Genomic DNA, 16651 nt, shown 5'->3' with positions numbered 1-16651 from the left:
AATGCTATCAAACAGTATCACATGCTACAAAGAAATCATTCATGAAAGGAAGAGTCGATCAAGGTGGCAAACTCCACTGTTGTCTTATTTTAAGAAACTGCCACAGTAATCCCCACCTTTAGCAGCCACCACCCTGATCAGTCAGCAGCCACCAACATCGAGGCAAGACCCTCTTCCCCCAAAAAGATTATGACTTCCAGAAAGCTCAGACGATGGGTAGCATTTTTTAGCAATAAAGTAATTTTTAATTAAAGTTTGTACATTGTTTTTTAGACATAATGGCATTGCATATTTTAACAGACTACACGATACTGTAAACATAACTTTTATATTCACTAGGAAACCAAAAAATTCATCTGGCTCACTTTATTGTGACAGTCACATTATGATGGTGGTCTGCAACTGAACCAAACACCAAGGTGGGCCGGTATTAAATGTTTAGGTGTGGTCATGCCATTGTGGATATGCTTTCAATGATCCTTGGATTTTTTTTTTTTGGTGCTTGTTTTTATTAAAGCAAAGGGACAGGACTCATGGGCAGAAAGAGCTGCCAATCTTTGAATTTTAGAGTCACACTGAAATATTAAAGATGAAATTATATACTATCTGGGATTTGCTTAAAAATGTGGCCCTGAAGCTAGGTGGTGGGCACACGGAGGTTCAGCATACTAATTTCTACTTTTGAATATGTTGAAATTTTCCATAATTTAAAAAAATTCTATAAATCAAAACATTTGTAATCCATAACTAAATACAAGGCATCATCCAAAAATGAGGTAGTAAGAAGTTGGGGGCACCTGGCTGGCTCAGTTAGAATAACATGTGACTCTTGCTCTTATTAGGGTCATGAGTTTGAGCCCGACGCTGGGTGGAGAGAGTACTTAAAAAAAAAAAACACCTAAATTTTAAAAATGAAGTAATAAGTTAATATTAAAAAAGAAATCACTCAAAATACTTTAAATGCCCAGGTCTGCATGTTAGGAAGTGCCTCTGGTAACCATGAGGAGCAGGGCCGGGCTCAGGTGGAGGGAAGGCAAGCAGGCTGCCTCCAGGTGAAGGGACAAGGGTGGCTGACATGGAAGGTATGGTGAGGCGGGGAGAGCGCTGTGGCCTTAGGACAGGACTTGGTGGTATACTGGATGTGGAACGTGAGGAAGAAGGATTTCAAGCTGTCAGAAACTCTGGGTTGGGAGACGGTGACCAGCTGTCAGGTCCTGCAGTCCAGCAGCCTTAAGAGGGACGGTGGTTTTCCACCTGTGCAGGAAACACTCCTGACTCTCCTGGGAGATGGGGCTCTGTCCCCCAACCTGGCTGCGGCCAGGACACCTCCACTGACATCCAGTGGGCTTTGCAAACTTGCTACGGAGAAACCAGACTGCAGACTATATCCCTGGATGCCCTTGCCCCGCCTCCACTGAGATGCTCAGATACTTCAGACTCACCTGGCTCCCTGCCTTCCCTCAGCGCGACCCCAAATGCAGTCCCCGTCTGCACTCTACCTCTGCAGCCACCATGCCAGTCCTCCCCGGACACATGCAATGCCTACCCGTGGTCTCCCTGCTTCCGGAAATCCACCCCATGATCTGAGTCTCCGCACAGGACCTGGCACGTCTCGTGAATGTGCCATCAGATCATGTTATTCCTCTGCTTACAATCTGTCATCAGTTTCTCCTAGTCCTTGAGACGAAAGCTGAAGCGATTCTAGTTCTGGGCCTCTGCTCCGCCTGCAGAGCTGGGCTGCCCTGTCATTCTGGTTTCAGCTAAAACGTCACCTCTTAAGGGAGGTCATCCTCTCCCCAACAATCCTTACCACCAACATGGTCCCAGTATCATCTCTTTCATTACTTTTAGCACTTGTTTTCTTTGTTCTTTAATGTGTTTGCTCTTACTTATTTACACTCGTTTAAGGCCCACCTCTGGACTGGAACACAAACCCCACGAGAGCAGAGACCTCGTCCAGCCTGTCCATCAACTTCCTTGTGCCTAAACCAGTGCCTGGAACACAGAAGGCGCGCCATGACAAATGCATAACACAGCGGGGCTACGTGCTCACCTGCTCCACACCTCCCTCAGCACCCTCCTGGCTAAGAGGACGTCCGTTCCTCGGGACCCTCCAGAGACCCCGGCAAGGCCTCCTGTCTTGAAGCACAGGGTACACTGTGGGGCATCCAAGTGGCCTCCCAGGAACGAGAACCTCCCAGGAACCACGGCTGTCACGGCCCCGCAGGCCTGCCTCCCCTCAGCCAGACTCAACCTGTGTTCCTTCTCTCCCTGTGGGAAGGGTATTCACTGCCCCACAGAGCAGTTTAGAAGACAAGGGGCTTCCATCCTTTCCTTCAGATAAAAGGCTGATGTCTTTGCCATGACATTGCTTTAATCCATGTCAAACAACCTGTGTGGGTCAGCACGCTGGCCTTGGCCCATGACCTTGCCTTACCTCACCATCCGTCATGAATTTATTTCTGTTCATTATAAAGAAACCATTAACCCAGGGTGGAAAACTCCTCAGAACAACATGCACCTAAATTGCGATGATCCAAAACATCGTCAGTCATGCTCTGCAGCAGCCCTGGCCCCCACGTCCTCACCCCTGCCTGTGCCCATGCCCATCACATCAGTGCAACAGGTGGCACTCAGGACCCGCAATGTGACGCCTGAAAAGCGTGTGTGTGCCCCTTGCAAACCAGACGGGCCTCCATTTCCCCAATCCCACCAGTCCTCAATGCTACCTTTCTGCACTCTGCATTCAGGGGAGAAGCAAACAAAAAGACAACTGTGTAAAAAGGCAGTTTCTAAGGCGTATGTTGAGAGGTTAGCATACATTTAGCCCAAGACCATAAATAAAAACATGCTTGTGTTCCTGACAATGAATCTGAGGGCCCCAAAGATTTCATTAGCATCACAAAGCTCTTCCAACATGCCAAGAGTATTTCCAACGGGGCGCCTGGGTGGCTCAGTCGGTTAAGCCACTGCCTTCGGCTCAGGTCATGATCCTGGAGTCCCGGGATCGAGTCCCGCAACGGGCTCCCTGCTCAGCGGGGGGTCTGCTTCGCCCTCTGACCGTCCCCCCTCTCATGCTCTCTCTATCTCATTCTGTCTCTCAAAATAAATAAATAAAATCTTTAAAAAAAAAAAAAAGAGTATTTCCAACAAAGTTGCACTGAAACATGTTCTCCAAGTTCCAAAGACCCGCCAGTCTCTCCAAGCACAAAGAACCTTCCTTGGCAGGAACCCCCCCCACTGCCCAAGGTTGGGGGTCTACGGAAGAGACAAGCAGGGCCCCAGCGGCCCAGGACAAGGACGCTCACAGGGTAGTGTGGGCTAGTTGCGGTGGTGTTTGCCGGGGTATTTTCTACCCTAACCCCTAACCCTAGGGTAGAAAGGCCCACTTACTTAACTTTAAATTTTAGTCATGCTCTCCTGTTTCCGATTTTTCATTTAATTTTTTATGAATTCTATGTGAGATTCTGCATCTTCTCTCTCTGCTTTAATCTGTTAATCAGCTAAAGTCCATGTCTGACAACTCCAATACCATAGCCTCTGGGTGGGTCTGTCACCCTGCCCAGTCCTGTTTGTCAGGGTACCTGGTAAACTGACTCAGCATCAGGCCCGGTGGGTGAAAGGATGTGGGCTGATAACTCCGCAAGCCGGTCTGGCTAGCATAGGCTACACGGACATCTCTGAGCTATACGTGGCCTGTGCAGAGGTATGCCAACCAATGAGCGACAGCCAGAAGGAACACAGGCCATGTCCCTCTGCCTGACCAAGAGTCTCTGGGGCTGAAGACCTCTGTGTCCTTGTCTGAACCCTCTGGTATCTCTCCTTACCAGCCCAGTCCTACAATGAAGACGGCAGCAGGACATAGCAATTCTACATTCTAGAAGCTCATTCTGTAACTTCTCAGAGAACAGGAACGTGTGTCCTCAGCTGAGGTCTACCATCTCGCTCTTAGAGAAGGAGCCTTGGGGCTTGCAGACTGCCAGCTCCAGGCCTGCTTCCTCTCTGGGGACCCTTCCCTCCTGGCCAGATGGGCAGTGCTGGTTTTTTATAATTAGTGCAAGTAACTGCTGTGCTTCCTGCCTAGGACTGGCCATGGGGCTTATCTATAAACACTATAGTTTGTTACACATTGACAGTTTCAAACATGTTTCCCAAATGGGCTCCTGCCTCAGGGCCTTAGCACTGTCCCTCTACCTGGCATTCTGCCTCCAGATGGGCATACTGCTTGCCCCTCCTTCACTCAAGCCTCTTCCCAGATGTCACCTCACCATAGCATCCTACTTAACACGTTTTGTCCCTCTATCCTTATTTTTGTCTTACCACCAATCACATCTAATAATGTACATTCTGTCATATTGGATGCAGTCCAGTGACAGCTAGGGCTTATATATCAGCACCTAAACAAGCCATGACCCATAGTGGGTACTCACCAAGTGGCTGCTGAATGAAAGGATGAACATCAGAGAGGGGCCTTTTTGACAGAACAATGGCTTTAGATGCTCTCCACCCTCTCAGGCTGCTCTGGCTGTCCCCATCTAAGTGTGAGCATCTCACACAAAGGGGGCCTGACCCAGTCTTCACTGATGAATGAGTGAAGGGATAGGCTTCTGCCACCAGGCCAGGCTCCTCAGCCTCCACATCCCAAATCCTTGTGGGATGGAGACATCGAACCAAGGGTGATAAGGGAGCACCAAAGTTACAGCTTTTTTTTTTTTTTTTAAAGATTTTATTTATTTATTTGAGAGAGAGAATGAGATAGAGCATGAGAGGGGGGAGGGTCAGAGGGAGAAGCAGACTCCCTGCCGAGCAGGGAGCCCGATGCGGGACTCGATCCCGGGACTCCAGGATCACGACCTGAGCCGAAGGCAGTCGCTCAACCAACTGAGCCACCCAGGCGCCCCAAAGTTACAGCTCTTACTGGGAGGGAAAGGCTCCTGTAGGCTAAGGAGCTATCAGAGTAGTACTTGGGTAAAGCACAGCCAGAAAGCAGAGACAGGACCAGTTCATCCTGTCATGGAAGTCCCAGGCAGAGGCTGACTGTCAGATAGCAGACCCCAGAGAGTAGCTGGTGTGGGCCTATCTCTGTGGAGAGGAGGGAGCTGCCCATGTCTGAGCCCAGAAGGACGCTCACAAGAACCAATGGTCCCAGAAGCCACCACCCATTAGATGGTGCAGCCCCACAACACAGTGGCCACTGAAGCTCTCACCATTGACCCTCAGGTCTGAGTACTAAGCGACGGCATCTTTTCTAACTCTGCCCAATCCTTCCTGGATGGGCCAGCTGGGAGGGCTGATCCCATGTCTTCCCTACCTCCCCGGTTACCGTGTCCACTAGTCCCCAGCCTCTGTTCACCCATTCTCTGAGCATCGCTGGACCTTAGACTGTAGGATATTAAGGCAATGTGGCTCTGCTAGTGTGGAGGAGACCACAGTCCCCAAGCTCCCCTTGGTGTTTCCCACCCCCCACGAAGCTTCAAGCTGAAATGTTCCCATAACTGAACTCTTCCCTGGGGGGTAGGGATGCATGCAGTGAGAGCCTATGGGGCTCAGTCACATGAAAAGGCTCCCACTAAACCATCCTACCGCAGCGCCTCAGCCTTCCCCCTTAACTGGCCTCTGGGACAGATGCCTCATCAGGTCTGCCATGAGTGAAGGATGATGCACTTGTCCTGCCCCACACCCCCATCGAGCCATGGGGCTCCCAGAGTGCCTGCCTGTCCTGGACCCCTGAATGTGGGCAGAGTCAGGGCCCTGCCACCACTCTCCTCCCAGAGGTCTGGGCACCACCCCCAGGGAAGAATGTGAGGCTGGGAGAGTCCTGGCTGTGGGGACAGGAAGCTGTTCTGGGTGGAGAATGGGAAAGGCAGTCACAGAGACCTCTGCCTGCTCACAAATTGCAGGCTCTGGGGAGCAGCACTGGTTCTCACCCCACTTCTATATCACTTCAGAAAACACGTCCACTCACCTTGCAAGGCTGGCTTTCCAGGCTCCCCTCTTGCTGCCTGCATGACAGCTGCCAGCCAGGGATCAGTGTCCCTGCCTCAGAGTGGAAGTGTAGCAGGGCAGCACTGGCCACCAGTGGCCATCTTGACCCAGCTGTGGCCATGGACAGGGCCTCGGGCAGAAGCAGAGGTGGCCCCAGGAGGCCAGGGAGGAGTCCAGGCCAAGGCCAGACTGCCCAGAGGTAGGTGGCCTTGTCGGTCCAGTTTCCCGTCGTCTGAAGACTACTGGAGTCATGGTGGGCCACGGAAGCAGGCCAGGGACTCTGCCTGTGCAAGTTCATGGGTGATCAGCTCCTTTCTTCACGTGAACTCCTGTGAGGAGGCGTCGATCCTCGCAAGCACCTCAGCCCAGCAAGGACACAGCCACACAATATGGTAACGGTGAGCCTGCTGTGGGGCGAACCCCAGGCCTCCACCATGTCACTGTCTTCCAATCTGTACCATCTTCCTGTTCCCATTCGTGTGACTGCTTAATAAAATAAAAAGAAGGAGTGTTAACAGTGTCAGTTCGCTTAGCCAGAGAGCCTCCCCGCCCCAACCCCATTCTGAATTTCATTAAGCTCCTGACAGGCTGTTTCATCTGTTTGGTTATGTACTCATTCAAGACATAGTAACAGAGCCCTGTGAACTCAGAAAACTGGGCAAGAGATGATGTGATGCGTCTCCTGTCACCAGAGGAGATTGCAGCGAGAAGGGAAACCGACAGCCGGAGCCCTGTGACTGCACCAGCCACAGCCAAGGTGGTTCCGGGCTACAGCGCTGGGAGGGGAAACTCAGACAGCCAGCCATCTCCCTCAGGGGAAGAGACAGGAGGGCAAGGAGGCAGCTAGGACGCAGGGGCGGAGTGCTAGGGAGGAGGGGCTGCAGAGCAGGCAGAGCTCCAAGATATGCAGCTGAGGAGGAATCTGTACCCGTGTGAGACAAACTATGCGAGGAGCCCAGGGCAGGAATCCCTGGAAAGGAGCAGATGGAACCAGAGCTCACACAGGGATGGCCCTATTTTATGTTCCCATAAACCACCATGGTAAAGCCTCCTAATTCACAGCGTATCGGGTAGAATCCTCAGAAGGGCACTGCCCCTCACAATGGGGCTAAATTAGCTGCAGACCAAAGGCCCACCCTACACTGCTCAGAAGCAAGCCTCCAAAGAATCACCTGATGCCAAGGAACTTAACTGTGTGCCAGACCAAGATTTACACTATTTGAAGGAATATAACAAACCCCAGCAACCAACAACATAAATTCACAATGTCCAGTATTCAATAAGGAAACGGCCAGGTGTATCAGCTAGAGTCCAGCCAGGAGACAGAAACCACATGGTATTTTAAACAAGGGAAGTTTAGTATAAACAATTATTAACTATTTATAAGGAGTTAACTGAAAAGAAACAAAAGAGAACTCTACAGAATACCCTAGGGTGAAGGGAGGTACCCAAGGAAAGGATTCACACCTGGGAGGTGGTGGACACAGCCCACTGGATGGTGAAAAGTTCACTGGGCTGCCCCAGGCCAAAGCTGGAGGCTGACGACAACCTGTGTGGGTGCCAACAAAATGAGCTGGGAAGCTGTGTGCAGAGGTGCTGATGAACTCACGGGAAAGCTGCCAGGAGGCCAGCCGGGGTCCCATTGAACTTGCCTGGCAGTGCCTACCCCTTCCAGACATAGAGTATCAGGGCGGGAACCACGGGGGTGCTGCTGAATTTGCAGCCAGGAAACTGCCTGAAAAGGTGCCACAGAAACTTAGTGGAGTGAGCTCCCATGCATCCTATGTGCCAGCCTGTGTCATAGAACAGAAAAAAGCAGAACACACAGAACCAGGAAGAGAGGCCCCCTCTCCTCCAGCACCCCCAACGGCGAGAACTGGCATCAGGCTAGCTGGCAAGGGAGAAACATTCCAGCATCACAAGCAAGCAATGAAGCGTGAAATGGTAACTGCTATACCAGGCATGTGAAAGAGAGCAAAATACGACCTACGACCTTAAGAAGACCAACCATTAGAAACTGACCTAGCAAAGGCAGAGATATAGGAACTAGCAGACAGGGATGATGAATATTATTTTATAAAAATGCTTCACATATTCAGGAAGGTAGAGGGAAACACGTGCATGATGGGGAGGAAAATGGAAGCTATAAAAAGATCTAGAGATGGTAAGAATAGTCTCTGAAATGAAAAAACATTAGTATGGGATTAACATCAGATCAACACTGTAAAAGAAAAGATCAAAGAATTTAAGGACATAGCAACTGAAACAACTCAAAATAAAGTACATACACACACAAATAAATAAAGCATACAGATAAAACAAAACAAAACAAAGAAACACCAGACACTACCAAGCAGGCCAATGTGCATAAACTGGAATCCCAGAAAAAAGAAGAGCAAAAAGGAGACAGAAACAGTATTTGAAGAAATAAAGTAAAATTTCCCAAATATGATCAAGACTATAAACTCACAGATCCAAGAAGCTCAATAAAACCCACGGAGAATAGAGCAGCACCAGATCCAAGATGGCGGCCAGCAGGAGGCTGATGAAGGAGCTTGAAGAAATCCGCAAATGTGGAATGAAAAACTTCCGTAACATCCAGGTTGATGAAGCTAATTTATTGACTTGGCAAGGGCTTATTGTTCCTGACAACCCTCCATATGATAAGGGAGCCTTCAGAATCGAAATCAACTTTCCAGCAGAATACCCATTCAAACCACCGAAGATCACATTTAAAACAAAGATCTATCACCCGAACATTGATGAAAAGGGGCAGGTCTGTCTGCCAGTAATTAGTGCTGAAAACTGGAAGCCAGCAACCAAAACCGACCAAGTAATCCAGTCCCTCATAGCACTGGTGAACGACCCCCAGCCCGAGCACCCACTTCGGGCTAACCTAGCTGAAGAATACTCTAAGGGCCGCAAAAAATTCTGTAAGAATGCTGAAGAGTTTACAAAGAAATACGGGGAGAAGCGACCTGTGGACTAAACTCTGCTGCGACCGATTGCGGCGAGTGTGAGCGGAGACCCCGCAAAGCAGGACTCTGTGGAAAATTGACACGTGCTGCCGCCTGGCATTTGCTTGTGGCAGTTACTAACTTTTTTTTTTAAAGATTTTTATTTATTCATTTGAGACACAGGGATATATATAGAGAGAGAGCATGAGGAGGAAGAGAGGCAGAGGGAGAGGGAGAGGCAGGCTCCCCGCTGAGCAGGGAGCCCGATGCGGGGCTCGATCCCAGGATACTGGGATCATGACCTGAGCCGAAGGCAGATGCTTAACCATCTGAGCCACCCAGGCGCCCCGGCAGTTACTAACTTTCTACAGTTTTCTTAATCAAAAGTGGTTTAGGTAACCTGTAAAGAAAGGATTAAAAATTTAAGATGTTCTAGTTCTGCTTTCTTTGTTTTAAAAATCACTGCTTCAATCTACTTTAAAAGAATGGCGTTTCTTTTCTTGTCCAAATTGATCCAAAACCTTCAATTTACATTTAGCCCTTAAGGTTAAGGAAAAAAAAGAAAAAGGAAAAAAAAGTTGCAGTTCCCTTTCTTCCCCTGCCCTTGCAACTCCCACTTTCTTGCACTTGGTTTATTTTTCACTCATTCACTTCCCCCAGACCCAGGGCTATCTCCTCCGCAAAGGAGAAGAGACCGCTCCTGGCAATTCTGGTGGCTTCTCTACTCCCATGTTGCACTGCCCTGTGTGGGAGTTGGTTCAAATTCTCCTGGCTCCAATTTATAACATCCTTCAAAAAGAATTTAAAAACAAGCAAACCACCACTCACCACCCCACCACCTCCCCCTCACCACGAAAAAAACAAAACAAAAACCAACCATGAAAAGGGAGGCCCAGTTCTTCTGTAAAAATCTGGCTGGTGTTACCACCATAATATTGGTTAAATGGGCAAACCCTGATGTCTGTGTGCGTGACTGAACTTCAGCCTGGCCTGCCCTGCTTGGGGAAACCCAGGTCTGTGGCAACCCCAGGGGAGGGCCTGCCGACCAGAGGATGCTGTGCACTTGTGTGAGGAATTTCTCGCCAGAGAGGCTCCTGCGGCCAAAGGTTGACGCTCCTCCCTGCAGCCACTGTAGAAGACGTGCTGGTCATTGCGGACAACGCCGAAGCCAGATGTCCATGTGAAATTCCACGCTCACCTGTCTCTAAGCTCCATCTGAATGTGCCACGGAGCTCGCTCTCCCAGCTCCTCAGTGCAGCGCAGCCCCACTGCGACCCTCCCTCGGCACAGTTTGACCCTTTGCGGGGTTGGAATTGGCGGGACTTGGCTGTAGCCAGCAACAGTCTGGGGTTGCCGGTGCCCTGCCGGCCAGCCCCGGAATAAGACGGCCTTCCCTCTCCCTCTGGACTCACAGCCTTTGCAGAGTCAAGCTCCACTTGAAGCTCACTCAATAATATCCTTTACATGTGTTTTATATTGTTTTGACTGCCTTTTTTTGTAGAAATAAAATTGACCTTAAATTTATCATCAAAAAACAAACAAAAAAAACCCCAAGGAGAATAAACCTCAAAAGACCACCACCAAGGTACATCATAATCAAGTTGTTGAAAACCAGTGTCAAAGAAAAAAATCTTTAAAGAAGCCAGGCTTTTAAAGAGCACATTATGTATGGTCCCAGCCTTGGGTCCCGCTGCGCAGCTCTGAGGACTGCCACCGGCTGCTGCCAAAATGTCACCGGAGACTTCAGCAGACACAGAATCTAGTAGATAAGGTCTTTCTTGCCTTTCCCCTCTTGATTCAGGGGTTAGAGGTTTAAACTAGACTCTAACCATCTCATACCTAGAGACTGAGTTCTATCCAGCAGTTTGCAGATTGTCAGCTGTGGACTCCAGTAGGTTTCTAATAATTATGTGAACAATTCTGTAGCCCTCAAGTGAGACCATCTGTGAACTGGTCATTAATTGGCCCAGTCCCCATAGACGATAGCTTTTTAGAGTTAGTTTCCTATTTTTCTTTCATGCCATAGGTTTATTTCCAAATATACTATGTTGAATTCAAGAGATTGATCAATTTTTCAAAGAGACTGCACCTCTTCAAATGCTCCTTTTCACATGGCTATTCTTTTTTAAAAAGCCAACACCCAGACATTATATGCCTCCCGATAAGTGATAAGACACTATCTATAATCTTGCCAAAGGATTAAATCCTAGCCTGATAAAGTCTCTTGCGTCCAGCTTATAAATTTACAAGAATTACAGAGGGCAGAGGAACATGTCGAACTGTAATGCAAATATAATAAGCAAAATCCAACCTGAAAAACTCTACAAATCAACCTGCCAATGTCCTTCAGCAGATATAAGGAAAATAAAGGGATTGAGGAGAAACATGTAGATTAAGAGATTTAAAAGGCATATTGATTTTTTCAATGTACAAGACTAAAACTAAGGGGACTAAGGCAAGGTACTGGTAAGAATATTCTAGGCATAACGGCCCACAAGATGCATAAAAATGTGGAGAAGAAAGGCAATGGGGTCAATGGACTAGAAGTTCCTATCAAGGTTAGAGAAAAGAAGTAACAGTAGCCAATCCCCCAAATGTAAACTCCAGGTTCCCTGGGATTTGGGGAAGGAAGATAATTTGGTGAGGTGGTCAGTTTGCATTTAGACACATCTGGGCTGAGTCCTGGATCTGCTTTGTTAGCTTCGTGACCGTGGGCAAATTATTTACCATGAGCCAAATTCCTCATTTATAAGTTAGTACAATAATACTTATCTCATACAGTTTTTCAGAGGATTAAGGGAGATAATGGATGGAAAAGGCCAAAGAAGGTGCCTAGGACATAACTCATAAATGTTCTTTTCTTCCTAGAGGTAAAACTCAGTATTTATTCAGGGCCAAGTTCAGGTTCCAAATTAAAAGTTTCCTTTACTAGGCGCCTGGGTGGCTCAGTTGGTTAAACGACTGCCTTCGGCTCAAGTCATGATCCTGGAGTCCCTGGATCGAGTCCCGCCATCGGGCTCCCTGCTCGGCAGGGAGTCTGCTTCTCCCTCTGACCCTCCCGACCCTCCCCCCTCTCATGTGTTCTCTCTCTCTCAAATAAATAAATAAAATCTTTAAAAAAAAAAAAAAGTTTCCTTTACTAATGGGGCAGCTGGGTGGCCCAGTTTGGTAAGCATCGGGCTCAGTTTCAGCTCAGGTGGTGATTTCGGGGTCGGAAGATTGAGCCCCATCTGGCTCCACACTCAGTGCAGTTTGCTTGGGATTCTCTCTCCCTCTGCCCACACCCCCCTACCCCCCACCCTGTGCGCACACCCTCTCTCAAGCAAATAAATCTTAAAAAAACAAAACAAAAAAAACTTCACTAACTATACAGAGCTTTTAATCTTGATATGTTTTTACCCACTTACATGAATGTAACTAAATGATGTGATAAATGATATGGGCAAATGAATATGACACGTGATAAGTATGATATGTAAATTTGCTGAAAGCCACTCTTATGAATTTTCCTTATATTTATAACCAATCTGCTGACTCAATGAAATATTAAGTGTAGCAGTAAAGGGAATTTACTGGGAATTTACAAATACTGAAGATAAGAGCTCCTGGCTATCTAAGTCAGTAAAGCTGACTCTTGATCTCGGGATCATGAGTTCAAGTCCTGCATGGGGTGTAGAGATTAAATATTTTTTTAAAATACTGAAAATAATGCTCTATTTCTTAGGCTGGATGGTAGGTACACTTGTGTTTGTCAGTATTCTGTTTATCAATATTCTTTACACTACTTATGTTCTTGTGGTATACAATGTTTCACAATAAATTGTTTAAAGTGAGGGACCCCTGGGTGGCTCAGTCGATTAAGTGTCTGCCTTTGGCTCAGGTCATGATCCCAGGGTCCTGGGAACGAGCCCCACATCCTGCTCCTTTCTCAGCGGGGAGCCTGCTTCTCCCTCTGCCTGCCACTCCCCCCTGCTTGTGCTGGCTCGCTCTGATAAATAAATAAAATCTTTAAAAAAAAAAACTGTTTAAAGTGAAGAACCAGCCTTCAGTCTTGAGTGTTTTCCCCTAAGAACTGAGAAAGGATTCTGGCTGCATCAAAGAACTGGCAAACTTCTAAAAAATAAAAGGCTATACCATTTATATGGGGTATATGTACACCATATATAACCAAAGGTTAATTATACCATTAGTATAATCATTAAAAATAAGCAAACACACATTGTAACATGTATTCCACTGGATATACCACATGTCTATGCCATGTTTTGTTTATCCATTCATCTACTGATGGGCATTTGGGTTGTTTCTATCATTTGGCTATCAGGAGTCATCCAAGTTTTTGTTTAAACAACTTTTTTTTTCGGGGCACCTGGGTGGCTCAGTTGGTTAAGCGTCTGCCTTCGGCTCGGGTCATGATCTCAGGGTCCTGGGATCGAGCCCCACATCGGGCTCCCTGCTCAGTGGGAAGCCTGCTTCTCCCTCTCCTGCTCCCCCTGCTTGTGTTCCCTCTCTCGCTGTCTCTCTCTGTCAAATAAATTAAAAAAAAAAAAAATTGTTAAACAACTTTTTTTTTCAATTCTTTTGGGCAAATACCGAAGAACAGAATTACCAAGTCATTCGGTAATTCTATGTTTAACCTACTGAGGAACCACCAAACTGTTTTTCCACAGCAGCTGCACCATTATGGACCTCTAGCAATGTATGAGGTTTCTGATTTCTCCACATCCTTCCCAACACTTATTTTCTGGGATTTTTGAATTTTCTTTTTCAGGCTGTCCTATGGGATGTGAAGTGGTATCTCACAGTGGTTTTGATTTGCGTTTCTCTAATGACTGATGATGCTGAGCATCTTTTCATGTGCTTGTTGGCCATTCGTATCTCTTCTTTGGAGAAATGTCTATTCAAGTCCTTTGCTCATTTTCAAAGTGGGTATTGTCTTTCTGTTGCGGAGTTGTAAGAGTTCTTTAGACATTGTGGCTATTAGACCCTTATCAGATACAACTTTCAAATGTTCTCTCCCACTCTGTGGGTTGTCCTCCCCATCCCTTGACAGGGTCCTTGATGCACAAACATTTTACATTTTTATTAAGTCCAATTCTTCTATTTTTGTCTTTTGTTCCTTGCTTATGCTTTTTGTTGTCATCTCTAGAATCCATGGTCAAATCAAGATCATGATTTGTTTTCTCCTAAAAGTTTTGTGGTTTTGTTCTCCCATTTAGGTCTTTAACCCATTTTGAATTAACTTTTGTATATGATCTAAAGGGTCCAACTTTATTTTTTTGCATGTGGATATTCTGTTGTCCCAGAACCATTCATTCAAAAGATTTTTCTTTCCCCAAGGAATGATCTTGGCATTATTATTTTTTTAAGATTATTTGAGAGAGAGTGCACACGAGCATGGGGAGGGGCAGAGGGAGAGGGACAAGCAGACTCCCCACTGAGGAGGGAGCCTGATATGGGGCTTGATCCCATGACTGAGATCATGACATGAGCTGAAGTCAGACGCTTAAAACGACTGAGCCACCCAGGTGCCTCTTGGCATTCTTGTCAATAACCAATTGCCCATGAATGTGTGGGTTTATTTCTGGACTCTCTATTCCACTGATACATATATGTCTAGTCTTAGGCCAGGAGGCAGTCTTGATTACTGTAGCTTTATAGTAAGTTTTGAAATCAGAAGTATGCATCTTCCAACCTTGTTCTTCTTCAAGATTGTTTTGGCTATTTAGGGTTCCTTGCACTTCCACGTGAATTTTAAGATCAGTTTTTCCATTTCTGCAAAAAAATACGGGCTATTGGGATTTTGACAAGGATTACACTGAATCTACAGATTACTTGGGGGAGTACTGCCATCTTAATATTAAGTGGAAGATGACTTAATCTTAACAGCAGGGGTTGATAATGCCATTATCAACTTTATTGGAGAAAATGCTGTTTTGCAGTTGAGGGCAGTACATCTGCATGGAATCTCCCCTTAAACTCATCTAACAAAATTAATACAACTACATCACACAAAAGGTAGCAGTGGTAGACTGGGAGAAATGCAGCATAACCCAGAATGACTTCTGTATACTCTGAAATGTAAAAAGAGTTCTTCCATCTGATTTCAACAATTTTAGCAGTGTAGGAAACAGGATTATACAAGAGTAAATCAAAGTTTATGTGACCAAAGAACTGAGGAGACAGACAAGTCTCCTTTGTTCAATCTGCTCTCTCCCCAACTCCTGCCAAGATAAATGAGAGGGAGCTGGGTAGGTTTTGGTTTTGTGATTTATAACCAAACCACAGACCTGGGACAAGGGCCTTTCACTTCTTCCACAGAACTGTTTAAAACATTAATTCAGTGGAAGATGCTCAAAGTTTCCAAAAAGGAAACATTCCAGGAGAGTAAGGAAGTGATAATCAGCATATTCAACTTTTGCCTATTTCCCCTGGACCCAAAAATGATCTACTCCTAAAGGCTTTGAAAGCAGAGCCTCTACTTGGAATAACACTCCTTACACTGTGTCTAAAATTCTCCATACACTTCTGCAACCATTTTCTCTTTCTGATAAACTCTGTAAGGTTTATTAAACATAACCTTTTAATATATTAAATGTTCCTTCATGTCCCTGGTTTTAGTGTTTTAGCAGTGCAGTTCTGCCACAAAGGCTGGCAGTTAACATGTGGTATTCCCAATGAAGTAACATGGATGTAATAACATTGTCTCTGGACACATCTTTCAGCTTCGTCACAGGCTACTTCTGCCCAATTCCAGTGGAACAGTGTGAACCTCAGAGCTTCTGCGGGAGATAAGTCACAATAGGGTCCAGGTCAAGGCAGCTCCCATGGTTCACCCCGGGCTAAAGAGAAAGTTGCCCCAGAACTTTGTTCCTTGAAGAGAGAAACTATGTCTAACTCTAAATCCCAATAACCTCTCATCCAGCTTTTGGTATCTCTTTTACACTTAGCCTACAAGATTGGACCAGTAGGTATCAATTAAATATAGTGATCAGCAGTATCTAATCTAAAGATCATTAGAATCACCTGTGAAACTTTCAAAAGCTACAGGTTGGAAGGGTTGCCCAAGATTTATTCAGCAGATCAAAGAGTGGTATCCAAGCATTTCCAGCTTAACATATTCCACAGGTAATTCAGTTGAGAATCTAAATCATCTTTTTTTTTTTTAATTTTTTTTATTTATTTATTTGTGAGAGAGAGAATGAGAGAGAAAGCACACGAGATGGGGGAGGGTCAGAGGGAGAAGCAGACTCCCTGCCGAGCAGGGAGCCCGATGCGGGACTCGATCCCGGGACTCCAGGATCATGACCTGAGCCGAAGGCAGTCGCTTAACCAACTGAGCCACCCAGGCGCCCCGAGAATCTAAATCTTCTAAAGAACACTTCTTCTCTAAAATACACTTTGACTAACTAATTTTCCTTAAGAGAATAATATGGCCAGATTTTTTTCTTTTCAGGGAGGGTTTTCTTCCCTGGGGCCTCTAAGAGATCTGAGTCCTAAACTGGGCTCAGGCCCCGCATTTCCAATACAACTAGACAAAAATCAGCACCACCCTTACAGCTGGCCTGCATATCAACCCAGTCATGAGTATTAATCACATTTTTAAAATTTTCTGTGTCTTACGATGTTCTGACATCTTAAAAACCTTGCTGGTGAAGGGGTGCCTGGGTGGCTCAGTCATTAGGCGTCTGCCTTCGGCTCAGGTCATG

General features: G+C 46.4%; 2 protein-coding genes across 5 annotated transcripts in view; one reads left to right on the top strand and one right to left on the bottom strand.

Moving 5' to 3' along the window:
* DNASE1 (deoxyribonuclease 1) overlaps positions 1-16651 on the bottom strand; it is a 29162-nt gene that overhangs the window by 10512 nt on the left and 1999 nt on the right. For all 4 annotated transcript variants that reach the window (XM_035022109.1, XM_035022111.1, XM_035022113.1 and 1 more), the window contains exon 2: positions 5966-6471. In XM_035022109.1, the coding sequence (XP_034878000.1) occupies positions 5966-6283 (318 nt within the window). In that variant the 5' untranslated portion in view covers positions 6284-6471. The remainder of the gene's footprint in view (positions 1-5965; positions 6472-16651) is intronic.
* LOC118021771 (ubiquitin-conjugating enzyme E2 L3-like) lies at positions 8446-8989 on the top strand. Its single transcript, XM_035022127.1, has one exon. It carries the CDS (start codon positions 8510-8512, stop codon positions 8972-8974), a length of 465 nt encoding a protein of 154 aa, XP_034878018.1. The 5' UTR covers positions 8446-8509; the 3' UTR covers positions 8975-8989.

Source organism: Mirounga leonina, unplaced genomic scaffold (genome assembly GCF_011800145.1).
Source record: "Mirounga leonina isolate KUSES-001 unplaced genomic scaffold, KU_Mleo_1.0 Mir_175, whole genome shotgun sequence".
Classification (NCBI taxonomy): Eukaryota; Metazoa; Chordata; class Mammalia; order Carnivora; family Phocidae; genus Mirounga; species Mirounga leonina.
This window is presented reverse-complemented; position numbering and strand designations above follow the sequence as displayed.